The 19,369-nt window shown below is 36.7% G+C and overlaps 2 protein-coding genes across 2 annotated transcripts; both read right to left on the bottom strand.

Annotated features, from left to right (window-relative positions):
• Positions 1–293: 293 nt before the first annotated feature.
• On the bottom strand, positions 294–3,582 carry LOC104093388 (uncharacterized). The gene is made up of 2 exons (XM_009599119.4): positions 2,925–3,582; positions 294–544 (listed from the first exon to the last, which is right to left on the bottom strand). Exons 1-2 carry the CDS (start codon positions 3,251–3,253, stop codon positions 487–489), a joined length of 387 nt encoding a protein of 128 aa, XP_009597414.1. The 5' UTR covers positions 3,254–3,582; the 3' UTR covers positions 294–486.
• A 2,199-nt stretch (positions 3,583–5,781) lies between these two features.
• Positions 5,782–7,867, bottom strand: LOC104093387 (large ribosomal subunit protein uL2). The gene is made up of 2 exons (XM_009599117.4): positions 7,319–7,867; positions 5,782–6,313 (listed from the first exon to the last, which is right to left on the bottom strand). The coding sequence occupies exons 1-2, from the start codon at positions 7,756–7,758 to the stop codon at positions 5,971–5,973; spliced, it is 783 nt and encodes a 260-aa protein (XP_009597412.1). The 5' UTR covers positions 7,759–7,867; the 3' UTR covers positions 5,782–5,970.
• Positions 7,868–19,369: the final 11,502 nt, after the last annotated feature.

Raw genomic sequence — 19,369 nt, 5'->3', positions numbered from 1 at the left:
TCTTTCATGTTTAAGCATCTGAGGTCACATCGTTTTCCACTTAACAAGAGAAGGGGAGATGGAAGTGAGGCTTAGCAAGTTTTATAAGGCCGATCTCTATCTCATAGGTATTCTGATGATAAAAACAAATGACTACACGACTCTGTACCAAGTCTTAGCGATAGCAAAGCCAAGCCGCCGTCTATAGGCGAAGGGACAAAGTCCATTATGGATTTTTCAGAAGTGTCATAGATCCACAATTCAGTACTTATTAAACAAACATTCTCAATAAGTTTATCCATATACACTTAATATAGTTTTGGAGTATTTTTTTTTCCTTTTCATTTTTACAAATATTACAGTCCTTGCATTAATACAGATAGGGAGAGAGAACATAATGGAAATTGAAGAGAAATGAAAAAAGAAAAAAAAAACTTTACACGATATACAGAATTTAAATTTACAAAACAAAAGAGAGCAGGATGGTAATTTGGATTAGTCCCAACATCAAATCAAGAAAGGAGTGGGAGCAAATGCTGGACCCATTGCAGAAAAGCAGGCTATCCTGTAGAACATAAAAAAAAAACAATTATACCAATGAAAGCAGGAGACCAAAAAACAAAAAGGAAACAAAAAATGATTGCTCAAATGGTGAGCACTCTCGACCTTTAATTATGAGATTGTGGATTTGGAAAGTAACAAAAGAGGGTTGCTTAAGTTGTAAACAGTAAATACTCTCCACCTTCAATTCTAAGGTTGCGGGTTTGAGTCACTAAAGAGTAAAGTCAAAAGCAAGGAGCTCCTGGGCAAAGGTAAAAAAAAAAACACGAAGAAGCATGCAGAAATGTCTAGTGTTAACGTTGTAATTCGATATCCAAATTCATTGGTGCGATTAATTTTCACTCGTACCGAATGAACCCACTAAGGAATAATACATTCTTTATTATGATACTTCATGTGTTTTAATTTATGTGAACTCATTTTGACACACAATATTTACGAGGAAACTTTTGAAACTTTTAAACATTTAAATTGATATGAATTTTAAACATTTGAATAAACATTTTTATTAAGAATTTATATTAACTCAGTAATAATTTTACGTAGCTTTTACATATATAAAATTTCTTTAGGAAAACTTGATAAATCTAACAGGAATAGTATCTAATTTCACAATACTTGGACCTTGTAGTTTAAGTGTTGAGACGAAGGGAGTAGCTTTTATGACCAAGCAAACATGTATATTTATCCGCATAAACAGTAATTAATAAACAAATTTAAAAGAAAAAACATGCATAAAAGGAAAAAGAAAAGAAATTCTGAATCCGAATTTTCAAAGAGGAAGCAAGATTTAGCCAAACGGAAGCGAATTAGTTAAGAAAAAAAGCGGGATCTTATTATGTGTATATATATATTTTGTTTTTCAATATGATATTTAGTTGAATTCACATAGCCAAATAGAGGGGGATCCATTTTAAGCTTTATAGCTTTAACGATTGAGGTTCTTGGTATTGAATTTATTGTATTTTTTAAATTATAGGTTTATATCTACATATTTGTTGCAATATTTGTGGACTTTAACACAAATCTTTTCTTCGCATCAAAAATACTGGAGTGAGATGAACTTGATGTCGTAACACTACATTCGTCGATGTTTTTGATCTGTTATGCACACAGTGACAGATCCACAGTATTGACGACGGGCACCATGGATGACTCGACTATAGGTCAGTAAAGCAATCACTTGGACCCCAACTTTTTGGAGGCCCCTTTTTTCCTTAAGGATTTATTATTGTATATGTATTATTAAAAAAAATGTGTGTACATTTAAATTTAAAAAGAATTTTTGGAGCAAAAGTACAATAACTTTAATGTGAGGATTGTTGTAATAATTAGAGAATGGTTTCCTACGGGGGTAGGGTAGCTATATTTTTGCCTCATTTATATCTTAACAACTAATAATATATTTACCTTATTCATTTTCTCTTTTACTATTCTCACTATTGAAAAGACTCTCAATCGGCAACTTACCGCGGCTTACAAGTTGTCTTCTTCAAAATATCAAGCATTACAACAAGCAATCATTATATTGAAGCAATGCAACACTTTTCGATATCATTATATCAACTTATCTTGCTCTATAGTTTCTATCTATTGTTTCTTGTACTTTGATTATCTTATTTATGTGTGATAGCTACTGTTCCTTTTTAGACTGCTTTATCATGACTTATTCGCCTTGGTTACTTTCATTTTCATACTGCATTGAATTGATTGTCCTTATCTAACCTTTTCTTTGCCATGCTTTTTCTTGAGCCGAGAGTCTTTCGGAAACAATCTCTCTGTCTCCCAAGGTAGAGGTACGGTCTGCGTACACTCCTTGATATTCTTACTTAGGGCTTCTATGTGAAATTTGGCTTTAGACCCCCAATATTGTTAAGACGGCTATGACGGACACATTGCCCAGATCCCCTCTCTCTCTCTCTCTCTCTCTCTCTCTCTCTCTCTCTATATATATATATATATATATATATATATATATATATATATATATATATATATATATATATATATATATATATATAAGATATTTCTAAAATATCTATAAATATTTTACTGTGAACTTAATCACTATTGTATGAACCCATAAACTTTAAATTATTGATGTGTATCCAAGGAGAGCTAGGCTTTTTTATACGAATTCGGCCGAACCTAATAACTTTTGCTTAAACTTTGTATTTGTTTTAAGAAATTTATTAAATATATATAAATACTTGATTGTGAACTAAGATGAGCTATGAATTTTACGACAAATTCAGAAACCACAAACTTTAAATCCTGTCTCCGAATTTGTGTGCCACTGTATGCCCATTTTAGTTTCATATTGCAAGATCAAAAGCTTTTTCTACATTACTAAACTCAATACATAAAATGATACGAGGGAGTACCTGATTTTATCACGATGATGATGACGAGAAGCAGTTGCGTTCTTCTTCAGATTCCTGTTGGAATTAAGAGCCATTCTTGTAGGCAAAGCATCATGATCTTCTGATATAGACGAAAGAGACGGTTTCCAATCAGGAAATGAACCAGCCGATCTCGCTTTCACTCGTCTCCCTTGCTTCCTCCTTTTATACATAATATTATTATTATTATTATTATCAGACGACGTTTCAGCAGCTGCAGGTACAAGAGGTCCCATCTCCTCTGCTTCAACCTGTCGCACACGATATGAAGAACAGCCACAGCAGGCCACCAATTCAACAAAAAACTTCATATTTACCGGGTATGCAACGTATATATAGTCTCGTTTAGAAAAATAAAGATTGGACGAAAGGTGTTTGATAAAATGTCTATGATAGAAGTGGTTTGATCTCTCTCTTAAGAAAAATAAAGATTGTACGAAAGGTGTTTGATAAAATGTGTGATAGAGGTGGTTTGTTTTTCTCTAGATATATATAACTAATGTTAGGATAGGAGAGTCACGTTCAGAAAAATAAAGATTGTATGAAAGGTGTTTGATAAAATGTGTATGATAGAAGTAGTTTGGTTTTTTTTTTTTCTATCTACACATCTCTGTTTTTCTCCGACTCTCTACAGCTGTCTATCTCTTTCTGCCGGATTTTGAAGCTCTTTATTGTAGATTGGGGTAAGAGGTTTTGCGAGCAGTACGGACAGTGGAAACATTATTGTCCTTTATTGTTTTCGAGTTTGACGTTTTATCCATTCCCAAAAGAGCTTATCCACCTATGGTGTAAATTTGTCTACAATCACATTGGTAAATACTTATCCGTGTGATAAATTGAGGTGAGAACGTGTATTAATTAACTAGTATGATTTAGTGATAATTATGTACAAGAACGGAGTCAGCCTTTCGGTTATGAGTTCCACCAAATCCAATAGTTTTGGTCTAAACTTTATATTTGTCTTAAGAAATTCATTGAATATGTACAAATTATTAATTTAGAACTCAATAACTTAAGGCTACTGGAATCTCACACCCATAAGCTTCAAATTCTACCTCTACCTTTGATGAGTCCAGAACCAAAGTAATGCACAATTCGACCCAAGCGACAAAAATAATGGCAAAAAAAAACAAAACAAGATTACCTATAGCGCTAGCCCCTTGTGCACAATAGGTCTCTGGGCTAACTACCAACTCTAAGGGAGGTTGGCCTTATCCAAAGACCTATAACGCATAAAAAGCATGCGCTATAGGTCCCACCTCTGACTATATATGTGAAATATGTATCATGTATTTATTAGATTTGTGTAAACATCGAGTATGAGTAAGTTTTTAAGGAAGAGACACTTAAGAAAATAAACGAAGTTTAGTAACCAATAACTAAAGTTTCAAATTATACTGATAATGAGATTAAAGCTTTTCTATTGAATTAATTCAAATTTCAGTGAGCGTGTCAAAAGTCTTATCAATAGATAGAAATCAATCTTTTATTTTCTCCATCGATCTTAGTATATTGTAAATTCGTTTCCCAATTTCAAAAGCATGATTCACTCTTAGGAATTAGAATGTGAAACAATAATGTTAAATTTAAAATGTCACACGCAAGGCACGCTAATTTGTTTAACGTTACAAATAATAGTATTATAACGTTTCTCCAATTATATATCAACTTGCCGGCTAACAGGAAAAATAATAACAGTTAATTAATTGAATAAAGGGGCAAGATTCTAATTTGTGTGAGTTAGTGGATGTCCAATATTATCGCCAACCAATACGAAATAAACATGTCTAAATCTTTTCATCTCCTAAATGGTTTATGCTTGGATTTTCAAAGACGTTTTAACCACCTATACCATATAAGTACATTAACAAACAACATCATTGGCACTTTGTCCGGTGGCAGAACCCGTTTGGATGAGCTTATTTTAAATAACTTTTAAGTCAAAATAGTTTTTAAGTCATAAATTAGAAATTCTAACTTTTGACTTATTTTTTTTCCTTCATTTCAGCTTAAAAACAAGTGCTTCAAATCACTTTTTTTTTTACTTTATTCAAACACTACAAAATGACTTTAAAGCTATTTTGGCTTAAAAGTACTTAAAATTGATTTGCTTAACATAAACAAGTCAAAGTAATTACAAGGCAGAATAAATAAATAAATAAATAAATAGTACTACCAAATAAGTTATTAATGTCGTGGTTTGCTGTTGCTACTTGAAATAACTTGCAGAAGTATTTGCAGATTTGCTTAGCTTAGAGCAATTGGAATTTCGCGATCTTAGTCTGACAAGTAGAAAGTCTCAATTTACACTTGTACGCTGAACATTACACGTTTACCGTTGGTACTGATACTAGAGTGGTGATATCAGAATTTGCACATATTCAGATCTATTTAGTGATCATTAATTTTATTAAAGTAATCTTAGCCACAATCTTAGTCCCTAATTATGTTGTTGATATTATTGATTAAGTCTTGCATCCATGAATTTGCTTTGAAAAACTTTTTCTTTCCTTCCACCTTGAGCTATTCGGTAAAGCATGAAATATTCGCCCTTTGTTCCAAATTGGTGCACAAACAAGCAAACGAATTGCACTACAGAATCAAAAAACAGCTCTAACGAGCAAGAAAGGCCCCCTTACTATAGATAGGGGGCTACCTCTATCCCGATAGGATCCCATAAAAGACCGGGAGCTGTTGAGAGGTTCCAGAGACAAAGGACAACACTTTTGTATGTGATCGTGGTATGTCACGTCGTCTCGTCCCCGCTGCATCGAAAGGGCGGTAGATGATAATGAGAAAGGGCGCCGCGTCTGGACGGGCAGAATGGATGAGCGAAAGGTTTAGGTAACTGAATGACATTGATAAAAGTAAAATGCACCACCGAAAGATCATGAAAACAAAACTTACTAAACATGCCAACAAAATTTAGCATGTTACTTACTTTACTACCAGATTGTTGTGTAGCTGAATACTCAAAAATTGAACAGGACACAATGACAAGATAAAAAGTACTAACAAGCAAATTGTCTTAAGCCTTGTCAGCCTTGGCAGCAGTGGCGGCAGCTTGACCACGGAGACGACCAGTCCTCCTTGCAGCAATAAGACCGACCTTCTGCCCAGGAGGTGCATCACGACGGACTGTGCTGGCATGACCAATATGTTGATGGTTACCACCACCATGAGGATGCTCCACAGGATTCATAGCAACACCACGGACCTTAGGCCAGCAGTTCCTCTTCACCCGGTACTTGTGGTAAGCATTACCAGCTTTGAGCATTGGTTTCTCGGTACGTCCTCCTCCAGCAACTTGACCAATCATGGCACGACATCCACTTGGCACAATCTTTTTGGCTCCTGATGGAAGCTTAACCCTGATCAAAAAAATCAAAATTTGATGAAGCACATTACAGTAAACATCTGAACATACTTGCAAACGACAGAATGGCCATAATATCATCACAACATGTATATCAAATCTGTTTAGAGTACTGGATAAAAGCATGGGACAAAGCCTGAAAATGTAAACTGACATCGTAACAATCACAAGAAGAGCTAAATTGAATGTTTTTAAACCAACTCATCACAGAAAAAAAGAGCTAACGAAATAACATGTGGAAATTCAAGTAATTTGGGTCAACATGTAACAAGGTAAGTTTACCAAACCAAAAAACATGTTACTAAGTGCAATCTTTTCCAGATACAGCACATACATACAAAATAAGATTACAGAAAACACTTCCCACTCTTTCTTCACCACCACAGCAATGAACCTCAGTAACAAACTTATTCGCACCGTAAGGCTAAATATCCCAAACAAGCATAATAGCAATGGATATAATTTAGCAAAAAGATGCCCTTTTTCACATAAAGCTTCATCACAAAGACAATATAATGGCACAATTAACCTCCTTCCTCAACTCCAACAGCTCATACTTCACATTAAAGTGGTCTAATCCACATATTAAATACAAATGCAACATTAGATCAGATAACTCGGGATAGCAACCAGCTGCAAAAGTCCAAACTTTGCCTAGTTACACCAGCAAACTATATTTCTGCTTATAGGTGTCATTGCAGTAAGACTGGTCAAAACTAAATCATCTTTACCACAAATTTAACCATTATCTTGACTCAGCTACTTGTTCAGCAATTATCAACCCATGAATTAATCATATCTATACAAGCTAATTTCAAGTTATCTGATTAATCAACTACCACTTATCAACCCCACACTAGTTGGGTCGACTAAAAATAACATTTTCAATCATATTAGAAAGCATTTATAAGGCTCCAAACAGTTATACACAAACAAAAATAACAGTTAACAAAAATCAAACAAAACTATAATTTGTTTCAGAAAACGATTAACAATATACCTAGTGGTACCATTATCAGGGTTGTGGCTGATAACAATGGCATAATCACCAGAGCATCTAGCAAAAACACCACGATCTCCCACTTTATGCTCCACATTACATACAACAGCTCCTTCTGGTATAGATCTGAGCGGCAATACATTGCCGACCATAAGAGTAGCTTTTTTACCGCAGTAAACGAACTGACCAGTGTACATCCCTTCAGCAGCAACGAACAACTCTTTTTGGTGCTTGTAACGGAACGGATGACGGAATGTCACGCGCGCGAGTGGTGCTCCTCTACCGGGATCGTGAATCACTTCTGTGATTACTCCCTTTAGGTAACCGTTACGTTCGCCGAAATCGAGGGTACGGAATCGGGCCGGACCTTTACGGTGGTGAGTGTGGGATTTGAAAACGGACCCTGCTCCCTTACGTTGTGCTCTGATTACACGACCCATTTCGCCGTCTCTCTCTCTCTCTCTCTCGCCGGAGGAGACGAGGAAATGATGCAAAGGAGATGATATACGTAGGGTTTTTAGGGTAAAGGGTTGCCCTAGATACGCTTTGGGCCAAGAATATTTAGTTTGAGCCCTATATTAAATCATGGATTCAAGCCCACCCCATTGTCTCGGGGTTTGCAGTTATACCCTATATTTGTGCCACATTTTAACTTGTACCATATTTTTAAAAATTATTGATTTGATAGTCATCTTCATAAAAAAATCTGTAATAATATGACAATTACACCCATAACAAAAGATATAAAAACGATCTCATCCTCTCCTCTCAGCAACTTTATAAAAAAATCAGAAACTCGTCTAAATTCATCTTCAGAATCACACTTGCATGAAGTTATTTCACCTTGAAACTACAACTTCATGCTAAATGTAGCATGAAGTTGTTTCATGTTGAAGCTAAAACTTCATGCTAGTTCATGCTGAAGTTATTTATACTGCAGTCTACAGTTTATCATGAATTTTATCCGAAACTTCAGTCTAAACATGTTGAAGTTATTTAGTTCATTTGCTAAATCTTCATACTAAACATGTTGAAATTATTTAGTTCATTTGCTAAAACTTCATACTAAACATGCTTAAATTATTTAGTTCATTTGCTAAAACTTCAGACTAAACATGCTTAAGTTATTTAGTTCATTTGCTAAAACTTCACACTAAACATGCTTAAGTTATTTAGTTCATTTGCTAAAACTTCACACTGAACATGCTTAAGTTTTTTAGTTATTTGCTAAAATTTCAAACTAAGCATGCTTAAGTTTTTTAGTTCATTTTGTTAAAATTCCAGACTAAACATGCTTAAGTTTTTTAGTTCATTTGCTAAAACTTCAGACTAAACATAAGTTTTTGTCATGTAGTATGTAATTTTTTAATGAGTTTTTGCTAAACGCATGCTGAAATTATTTAGTTCAGTTGCTAAAACTTCAGACAAAACATGCTTAAGTTTTTGTCATGTAGTATGTAATTTTTTAATGAGTTTTTGCTAAACGCATGCTGAAATTATTTAGTTCATTTGCTAAAACTTCAGACAAAACATGTTGAAGTTATTTAGTTCATTTGCTAAAATTTCAGACTAAACATGCTGAATTTTTTTAGTTCATTTGCTAAAACTTCACACTAAACATGCTTATGTTTTTGTCTTTCAGTATATAATTTTCTTAAGAGTTTTTGCTAATGCATGCTGAAGCTATTTAGTTCATTTGCTAAAATTTCATACCAAAACATGTTGAAGTTTTGTAACGCAATCTACAATTTTGTCATGAGTTTTATCCGAAATTTCAGTCTAAACAAGCTGAAGTTTTTTAGTTTATTTACTAAAATTTCAGCCTAAACATGCTTAAGTTTTTGCCATGTAGTTTGTCAGTAGTCTTTTATTTAAAAAGTACAAAATTGTCTTTTTAAAATATTTTTAACAAAAGAATGGGTACGCATGCAAACGAAAAAACAAAACGGATATAAGTTTAAAATGGACGACCAAATAGGACGCCCCATGCAATTTTTACCATTGTCTTTTGAACAAAATACGCAAAAGTGATTTTTACCAAGCTGTACTATTTTAGAAACTTATTTACTCACACTAGAGAGGTTTTAATTTAATTACAATTTGTCAAATATATATATATATATATATATATATATATATATATATATATATATATATATATATATATATATATATATATTAGTGATAATTTAATATCCCTAAATTATAGGGCTTTAATTAGCTTTCCAACGACCCACCCCCAATCACGACGTCTCTTAACTAATACACAGATAGCGTATCCCATTCCCCACCCCCATGTAACCAATCGCCCAAAATCTATTTTGCATAATTTTATTTCAAGTTTCACATTCTCTGCTTCTACGGAAGCACTGAGATTTTGGTTGGAAACCGTTGTTGGAAATTGTCTAATTTGTCTTTTATTTATTCTGTTTTCCTGTTAACGAAAGTTCCCTTTTAACAGTTATAGAGTTAGAACGTAATTGATATTGCAAAACTCAATTGACATCCATTAGAAAGTTTCAAAGTTTTGAATTTGAAAATCGATTTTTGAAAAATTATTATTTGTTTGGATTGAGTGTTGTTGCAAATGATTTGGAATATCTTTTAGAGTTTATATCTCAATTGTTAGAGAATTTAGTTAAGATTCGAGGTGGATTTGGTTGGAATTTCATATTGAAACTCGAAAAAAAAAAAGACATAAAAAATGTATATATTTTGTATTTCGGGTGTATAAACGGCATACAAAATATATACAACTAACATAATTGTATATAAATTGTAGTTTTTTACCAGATTCTATAAGAAAAAATTATATTTAAGTTGTAGATAAATTGTAGATATATTGTAGATTTTCACCGAATTTGTATATATTTTGTAAAAAAATTTAGTTACATTCTGTAAATAGGAAACTTAAACAAAACCGGTAAATAAGTTTAAAATCTCGTATATCTACGAAAAAATCCTAATACAAAATTGGTCGGTCGACGGAAACTAACTACATTAGCTAGCCAAAAAGTATATTATCGGTATATAATACATATATATTCAAAATATATGTATTTTGTCTGCTATGTTTTTAGGAGTAGCTAAAAATATACATTTCTTTTATTTTTCTCTCTTCTTATTTTTCTAAGAAGAATTTAACCTCGCTCATATGACCGCTTAAACTAAAGATAGCCGATGGATTTAAAATTTTATATAATTTATATATAATTATATATGATTAGTATAAAATTTATGTATATTGATAGAAAAAAGTAAACAATGAATACAATCGGTTATTTGTGTAATGATCTCTATTTTTCAATATTTCTCCTTTTTCATGGATTAAAACCACACCATTGTCTTTTCTCTCCTCTTATTTTTTAAGGAAGAATTAATATAAGTAGCCATTCATCTAAACGCTTAAACAAACTAGAAATGACGTCGGATGAATATTTTTAAAATTATTGTTTATTTTTATCCTATTGAGAAACATTTTGAGAAAATAACCCTACGCTGGATTTTTAAAAGTACATTGGGTAAGGTTTTGCTCGATTGCCAGAATTTTGAAGCACGTTGAGCAAAATTTTAAAGCACACGACAATTATAGTAATCATGCCACACTATTTTGACCATCACCAGAATTTCAGCCACAAAAATTCTAATATAATAGCCAAGGAGTTCAAAAATTGCTTTTCGTCACATGTTCAAACTTCTATATATGTGACACAGTAATATCTTCTTGAATCACCTTGTTAAATTTGGGGCAAGTGCATAGGTAGTCATTCTAAAGGATATAGAGATTAGCCACTACTTATTTTGTCCTGAAATTTTAAATCAAAAATCTTAACTTCAGGACAACTTAGGACAATTTTGAAAAATTAAAATTCAGGAGGCACAAGCTAATTCCTAAATAGCAGCCCTTTAGAGTGGCTACCTAATGTCAATTCTACTTAAACTTATGGTTCCGTTATTAAACAAGAGAGAATAGCTGAACAATCACAACCTTTATTACGAATATTAATCCACCATTACATTGTCATAACCTAGACCTGTCAAATGGGACGGGTCAGCCCACGAACTGACTCGCATAACCCATTAAAATTGACTCTTTAACCAGCCCATGACCCACGAAACCCTAGCCGGGCCAACCCATTAATTTAAGGGGCCTGGGTCGGGCTATAATATTTTGACCCACTGAACCGGATCGGACCCGAACCGGTAGCTGATCCACAAGTCAATCGGCCCGGACCAGCTCACATATATATATTCAGACAAGTGGTAAAAAATTGAATTCAAATATTGAAGAAAGAATATAGTACCATACACTATGAGGCGTCTTGTCGAAATAGTCGAATTCCATATGTTTTAGACTATTAGTTATAGAAATAGTTGAATTCCATATGTTTCTCAAGTTTTAATGTTAATAAAGTATGATTTTTCTTTTATTTTTATTCTAACTGGTTTCAAGGACATGTAGTAATTTCAAGTTCGTATATATATATATATATATATATATATATATATATATATATATATATATATATATATATATTGTATAAAGTTTGAAATTTTTATCATTTATTAGTTTTTCACTCTTTTTAATTAAATTGGATTCGGCCCATTAGGGCCCGGGTTAAGGATTACGGGTCACGGGTCGGATAAATATGTTTTGATTAATGAGTCAAATTTGGATCAATCCCTATAAGAAAGTGAACCGAACCGACCCGGTTAAGGACCCATGGTCCAAGAGTCAACATGTCCGGGTCTAGTCGACTCAGTTAACAGGTCTAGTCATAACCACAAAGCAAAATATTTACTGCTAAAATAACCGCGCTGTGTGGATATTATTAAACTACTAAGACAAACTCTTTACAACTCAAGATAACGACCCCCTTTCCTATTCTTTTCCTCTCTCCACGTTTATCGTTTTTAATTTTCTGGTTGTTGTTCTTTAAAAATGTAGGACAAAAGTAGGTTTTGGTTTTAAATGATAATGACCTTTAAAAATGAATCTTGAATTTCATTTTCATAGATGAACAGACACCACCAAATAAAGCATCCGAATTTCGCATGCATAGTTTTTATAGTTGTTGTTTTTTCTCACCCCGCGTTAGATATTTATCTTGAAGCCCGATTAACCATGATTCGTGCCAAAAAATCTCGTTGTATACGGTCAAGCCGAGTCTGCCCTTCTTATGACTAATCGAGATTAGAACATGATGGTCTAAGGTTCACCATTGTAATATCGGACCATGATGCGAAGTTAGGTTGTCAAGCTCGAGCCCCAGAGACCGATCAATATCGAGCTCGAAACTTAGAGACCGATCAAATTCAAGACCGGCCAAGATCGAGATCGAGCCAATTGACCGATCAATATAGAGATCGGCCAAGATCAAGTTCGAGACACAGAAACCGATCAAGATTGAGATCGGCCAAGATCGAAATCGAGCCAAGAAATAAAAAAGTTGTTATAGCCGCAATTGGGGAGAGAATCTCGACGGAAATCACGGCTTGAATAAAGGAAAAACTAATTAATTAATCTATCGTGAGATCCCCACTATAAATTTTTAATTATATCTAAAATGGGATTCCACCACTATATTAAGAGTTGTTATCATTTGTAGAGGGGCAAATTCATTCTAAGATATACAGAAAAGAGAACAAATACTATCTTTTTAGGCTTTTGATATTTAGTCATATTGTTTCTTCTACCAATCATTCTTCACTCAATTTGGAGGTGATAAAACTTGAAAGCCTAGGCTAACTAGTTTATTCGGTTTGCATTCATTTCTTTTATAACTAATTTCGATATTCATTTAATATCTTTCCCAATTTGTATCAATTTATATCACATATCCTTAGAATTACGTATAAATTCAACTCCATCAATTTTCGGGTAAATAGTTTGGCGCCCACCGTGGGGCTAAGGATAATAGTGGCTATTTGATATGAATCTCTATAAAAACGCATTATTTTACACTTGCTCTTGGAAGTATCTTTGATTTCAAATTAAAAAGGACATTCTCAATTAATGGCCCCACGTATCGACAACGAAGTTGGCCATCAAGGTGAGAATAACAACCTGACGCCCGGGGATGAAATGCCACTCGTTGACCCCGTTGGAACTCGGGCCATAGATCCAATTGATGTTAATTCGCATGTGGCCATTGAAGCGAACCAACATTCCGAACCCGAAAATAACATTCATGGTGGAACTCGATCTGCAGTTCGAAATACCCAAAATGTTAGAGAAGACGGGATCAACATGCGTATGATTTTCGAAATGTTGCAAGCTCAACAAGTAGCGATAGCTCAGTTGCAGAGCCAAACCCAAGCACCGAGCAGGCCCGAGCTCGGTCCACCCGGAGAAGTCACCCACAGAACAGGCCCAGCTGTAGTAAGGTCAAATGAACAAGAATCGGGAACTAACCCCAAAATTATAAAGATGCTCGAGGAACTGACAAAACGGATAGAGTCAGGAGAAAAGAGGATTGAAGCAAACGACAAAAAAATAGAAACTTATAACTCAAGGGTTGATAAGATCCCGGGGGCACCACCAATATTGAAGGGTTTGGATTCCAAAAAGTTCGTACAAAAGCCCTTCCCCCCGAGCATAACTCCCATACCGATCCCCAAGAAGTTCCACATGCCCGAAATTCCTAAATATAATGGACCGACCGACCCCAGTGAACATCTCACCTCTTACACGTGTGCCATTAAAGGGAATGATCTAGAGGACGATGAGATCAAATCCGTATTATTGAAGAAATTCGGGGAAACCTTGTCAAAGGAAGCAATGATATGGTATCATAATTTACCATCTAACTCTACCGATTCTTTTGCCATGCTTGCAGATTCTTTTGTAAAAGCATACGCCGGAGCCATAAAGGTCGAGGCCAGGAGGTCAGACATTTTCAAGGTAAGGCAAAAAGATAACGAGATGCTAAGAGAGTTCGTATCTCGTTTCCAAATAGAACGAATGGATCTACCATCGGTCACGGACGATTGGGCCGTTCAAGCTTTCACCCAAGGACTAAACGAACGAAGCTCAATGGCTTCACAGTAGTTGAAACAAATTTTGTTTGAATACTCGGCTGTTACATGGGATGATATACATAATCGATATCAATCGAAGAATAGAGTCGAAGACGACTAGTTGGGGGGCCCTTCTGGGTCCATTACTAAAAGGGACATCGATCGAGAACCGAGGTCGAACAAGGAACGATACTGGTCGTATAATGGAGATCGCAAGGGAAGCGAGCCAGGACGCAACTCCGTACGGGGTGAAAGGAGAAGTGATCTAGACCAAGGGTCTCAAGGGCTGATGAACAAGAATGGTTTCGACTGGCATACCGGACCTAAGGAAGCACCTCGATTGTCAGGGTATAACTTCAACATTGATGCATCCGCCATCGTATCGGCTATCGGACGCATCAAAGATACTAAATGGCCTCGACCTCTGTAGACCGATCCAGCCCAGAGAAATCCCAATCAAATGTGCAAGCATCATGGCACCCATGGCCACAGAACGGAAGATTGTAGGCAGTTGAGAGAAGAGGTAGCCTGGTTATTCAATGAAGGGCACCTTCGAGAGTTTTTAAGTGACCTAACCAAGAATCATTTCAAACATAGAGAGTTCAATAGACAAAACGAACAAGAAGAGACACAACACATTATCCACATGATCATCGGAGGGATCGATGTCCCCCAGGAGCTAGTACTTAAACGCACTAAGATGTCAATTGCAAGAGAGAAGCGATCTCGAGCTCAGGATTACATAACAAAATAAACCTTGTCCTTTAATGACGAAGACGCAGAAGGAATCATGAAGCCCTATAATGATGCACTGGTAATATATGTACTTATGAATAAAACTCAAGTTAAGCATGTGTTAATTGATCCAGGTAGTTCGGCCAACATCATTCGATCGAGGGTCGTAGAGAAACTAGGTCTATAGGAACAGGCCGTGCCCGCAACCCTGGTACTAAACGGATTCAACATGGCACATGCAACTACTAAGGGTGAGATAATTCTGCCAATAAACATGGCCGAGACCATCCAAGAAATGAAGTTCCACGTAATCGAGGGCGACACGAGGTATAACGCCATGTTCGGGAGGCCGCGGATCCACACCATGAGAGAAGTACCCTCGACCCTTCACCAGGTTATAAAATTCCAAACCCTATAGGGAATCAAAACAATCTACGGGGAGAAACCAGCCGCAAAGGAAATGTTTGTCGTCGATGAAGTGATTTCGATATCATCACTCTCGTCGACAAAGGGATCAAATTCGAAGGAAAATGGGATACCAAATAGCAATCACAAACATCAGCCTGGACCCAACTAGAGAAGCAGAAGATTGACGAAGATGATGATTATGGGATCCCTCGATCCTTCATGCTCCCCGATGATTCAGACGCTACCAAATCAACGGTAGAAGAACTGGAGCAAATCACGCTAATCGAACATATGCCCGAACGAAAGGCATACCTGGGTACAGGGTTAAGTCCCGAGCTCAGGAAAAAACTTATTCAATTTCTTATAGGTAACATGGACTATTTTGCTTGGTTCCATATTGACATGACAGGAATCCCATCGGAAATCGCCACTCATAGACTAAGCTTGGATCCGAAATTCCATCCTGTGAAGCAAAAAAGAAGGCCCCAGTCCGAGGTCAAACATGCCTTCATCAAGGACGAGGTAACCAAACTTCCCAAAATAGGATCCATTTGAGATGTAAAGTACCCCGAATGGCTAGCAAATGCGATGGTAGTCCCTAATAAGGGAAACAAACTTAGAAGGTGTATAGATTATAAAGATCTGAATAAAGCATGCCCCAAGGATTCTTTTCCTTTGCCTAATATCGATCATATGATCGATGCCATGGCCGGCCACGAGACTCTCAGTTTTCTCGATGCCTACTCTGGGTACAACCAGGTATGAACCCAGAGGATGAGGAAAAGACCTCGTTTATTACTAAGTACGGTACCTACTGTTATAATGTAATGCCATTCGGTCTAAAAAATGCTGGTACAACTTATCAACGCCTAATAAACCGAAAGTTCGAAGAACAAATAGGAAAATCAATGATAGTTTATATTGATGACATGTTAGTTAAGTCCCTGCGAGCAGAGGACCATTTAAAGCATTTGTAGGAAATTTTCGATATACTGAGGGAATACAATATAAAGCTCAACCTCAAAAAGTGTGCATTTGGGGTAGGCTCGGGCAAGTTTCTTGGTTTCATGGTGTCCAATTGGAGAATTGAGATTAACCCCGATAAAATCAAAGTTATCGAGGATATCACGGTAGTGGATAATGTAAATGTCGTGAAGAGGCTAACGGGACTGATAACCGCCCTAGGACGATTCATTTCTAGATCCTCAAATAGGACCCACCAATTTTTCTCACTACTTAAGAAGAAGAGCAACTTTGCATGGACTCCGGAATGCCAGCATGCCTTGGAGGAACTAAAACGGTATTTATCGTCCCCGTCGCTGCTTCATACCCCAAAAATGGATAAACAACTTTACATGTACTTAGCTGTCTCGGAGATAGCGGTAAGTGGAGTCCTGGTCCAAGAAGAACAAGGTACGCAATTCCCTATATATTATGTTAGTCGGACTTTAGGCGAGGCCGAAACTAGATATTCACACTTAAGAAAAATTAGCACTTGCTTTAATAAGCGTCTCTAGGAAAATAAAACCATATTTCCAATGTTATCTGATATGTGTTGTAACAACTTATCCTCTTCGAAATATTTTACACAAACCCGAGCTTTCGGGTCGATTGGCCAAATGGGCCATAAAAATCAGTGGGTACGACATTGAGTATCGACCCCGAACCGCTATCAAATCTCAAATCTTGGCGGACTTCGTGGTTGACTTTACGCAGGCCTTCGTACCCGAGATTGAAAAAGAACTACTAATAAAATCGGGTACATCTTCGGGAGTCTGGACCCTCTTTACGGACGGTGCTTCGAACGCGAAGAGGTCCGGACCAGGTATCGTACTAAGATCACCCACAGGTAATGTAGTTAGACTGTCTATCAGAACTACAAAATTGGCTAACAATGAGGCCGAGTATGAGGCCATGATTGCAGATTTCGAACTAGCTATAAGCTTGGGAGTAGAAGTCGTAGAGGCTAAGTGTGATTCCCTCCTCGTGGTAAACCAAGTTAACGGAACTTTTGAAGTCCGAGAATATCGAATGCAGAGGTACTTGGATAAACTATAAGTGACTCTACATCAATTTAGGGAATGGACCTTGCAACATGTACCTCGAGAACAAGTCAGCGAGGCCGACGCTCTTGCAAACTTAGGTTCATCGGTCGAAGATGACGAACTCAACTCGGGGATTGTCATACAACTCATGAGATCGGTAATCGAAGAAGATCGCGCCGAGATAAACTCCACAAGTTTAATATGGGATTGGAGAAACAAATACATAGAGTACTTAAAGAACGTGAAGCTTCCATCAGATCCAAAGGAATCGATAGCTCTGCGCACAAAGGCAGCACGGTTCACCTTGTTCGAAGACGGAACACTGTTTAGAAGGACGTTCGATGGACCATTGGCAATATCTTTGGGACCGGGAGATACCGATTACATCCTACGGAAAATTCACGAGGGCTCTTGTGGAAATCATTCTGATGCCAATTCATTGGTCCACAAAGTAATGAGAGCATGGTATTATTGGACCGAAATGGGCAAGGATGCAAGGGAGTTCGTTCGAAAATACGACAAATGCCAAAGGCATGCGCGCATGATTCATCAACCCAGGGAACTACTCCACTCAGTCCTATCCCTATGGCCTTTCATGAAATGGGGAATGGACATCGTTGTCCCCCTCCCATCGGCCCCAGGTAAGGTTCATTTTATTTTGTTTATGATTGATTACTTCTCTAAATGGGTTGAAGCACATGCTTTCGAGAAAGTCAGAGAAAAGGAAGCCATAGACTTCATTTGGGACCACATCATATGTCGATTCGGGATGCCATCCGAGATTGTATGTGATAATGAAAAACAATTCATCGGCAATAAAGTAACTAAATTTCTCGAGGATCACAAAATCAAAAGGATCCTATCAACACCTTATCATCCCAGCGGGAACAAACAAGCCGAATCGACCAACAAAACCATCATCCAAAATCTTAAGAAGAGATTAACTGACGCTAATGGAAAATGGAGAGAAATACTACCCGAGGTTCTATGGGCATACCGCACAATATCGAAATCCAGTACCGGAGCAACACCGATCTCGTTGGTTTATGGCGCCGAAGCTCTGATCTCGGTCGAGGTCGAAGAACCTAGCATCAGGGTTCGATATGCAACAGAGGAGTCAAATAACGAGACCATGAATACAAGCCTAGAATTATTGGACGAAAGACGAGAAGTCGCTCTCATCCGATTGGCCGCCCAAAAACTGCGGATTGTAAGGTACTACAATCGAAGAACCAATCTTCGACATTTTAACATCGGGGACTTGGTGCTAAGAAAATTCACCCTCAACACCCGAAATCAGAATGAAGGAAAACTAGGTCCGAACTGGGAAGGACCGTATTAGGTTCTCGAAATCACCGTAAAAGGATCCTACAAGCTCGGCATGATCAACGACAAACAACTACCGAGAAATTGCAACGTATCACACATAAAACGATACTACTGCTAAGGTATAACCCCTCCCATTTTCATTTATATTTCAAAACTAAACCTTGCAGGTGTTCGACCAGAAACAACGGTGGATTCTTCAACACGGAGCCTTTAGGTCTGAAAGCACGCGTTTCACTCTTTTTCCCTTAGACCGGTTTTGTCCCAAATGGGTTTTTCGGCGAGGTTTTTAATGAGGCAACCATTGATCGTAATAACTTAGGACAATTCAACAGTATCTGAGGCCTCTTTACAATCAACCTCAAATACTGGAGGGCATTGCCCTCGAATATCAAGTTTAATGCGAGGAAGTTACTTCATGGCAGCATGGTCTCGATAGGAAAAAATTATAAGGGCCAAATGGTCAAACGAACCTTGCCCGCGTAGTTTGCTCGAGCTCTGGCACAAAACATGCATG

Source organism: Nicotiana tomentosiformis, chromosome 8 (genome assembly GCF_000390325.3).
Source record: "Nicotiana tomentosiformis chromosome 8, ASM39032v3, whole genome shotgun sequence".
NCBI classification, from domain to species: Eukaryota; Viridiplantae; Streptophyta; class Magnoliopsida; order Solanales; family Solanaceae; genus Nicotiana; species Nicotiana tomentosiformis.
Note: the sequence above shows the minus strand (reverse complement) of the source record. Positions and strands in the feature narration are given on the sequence as shown.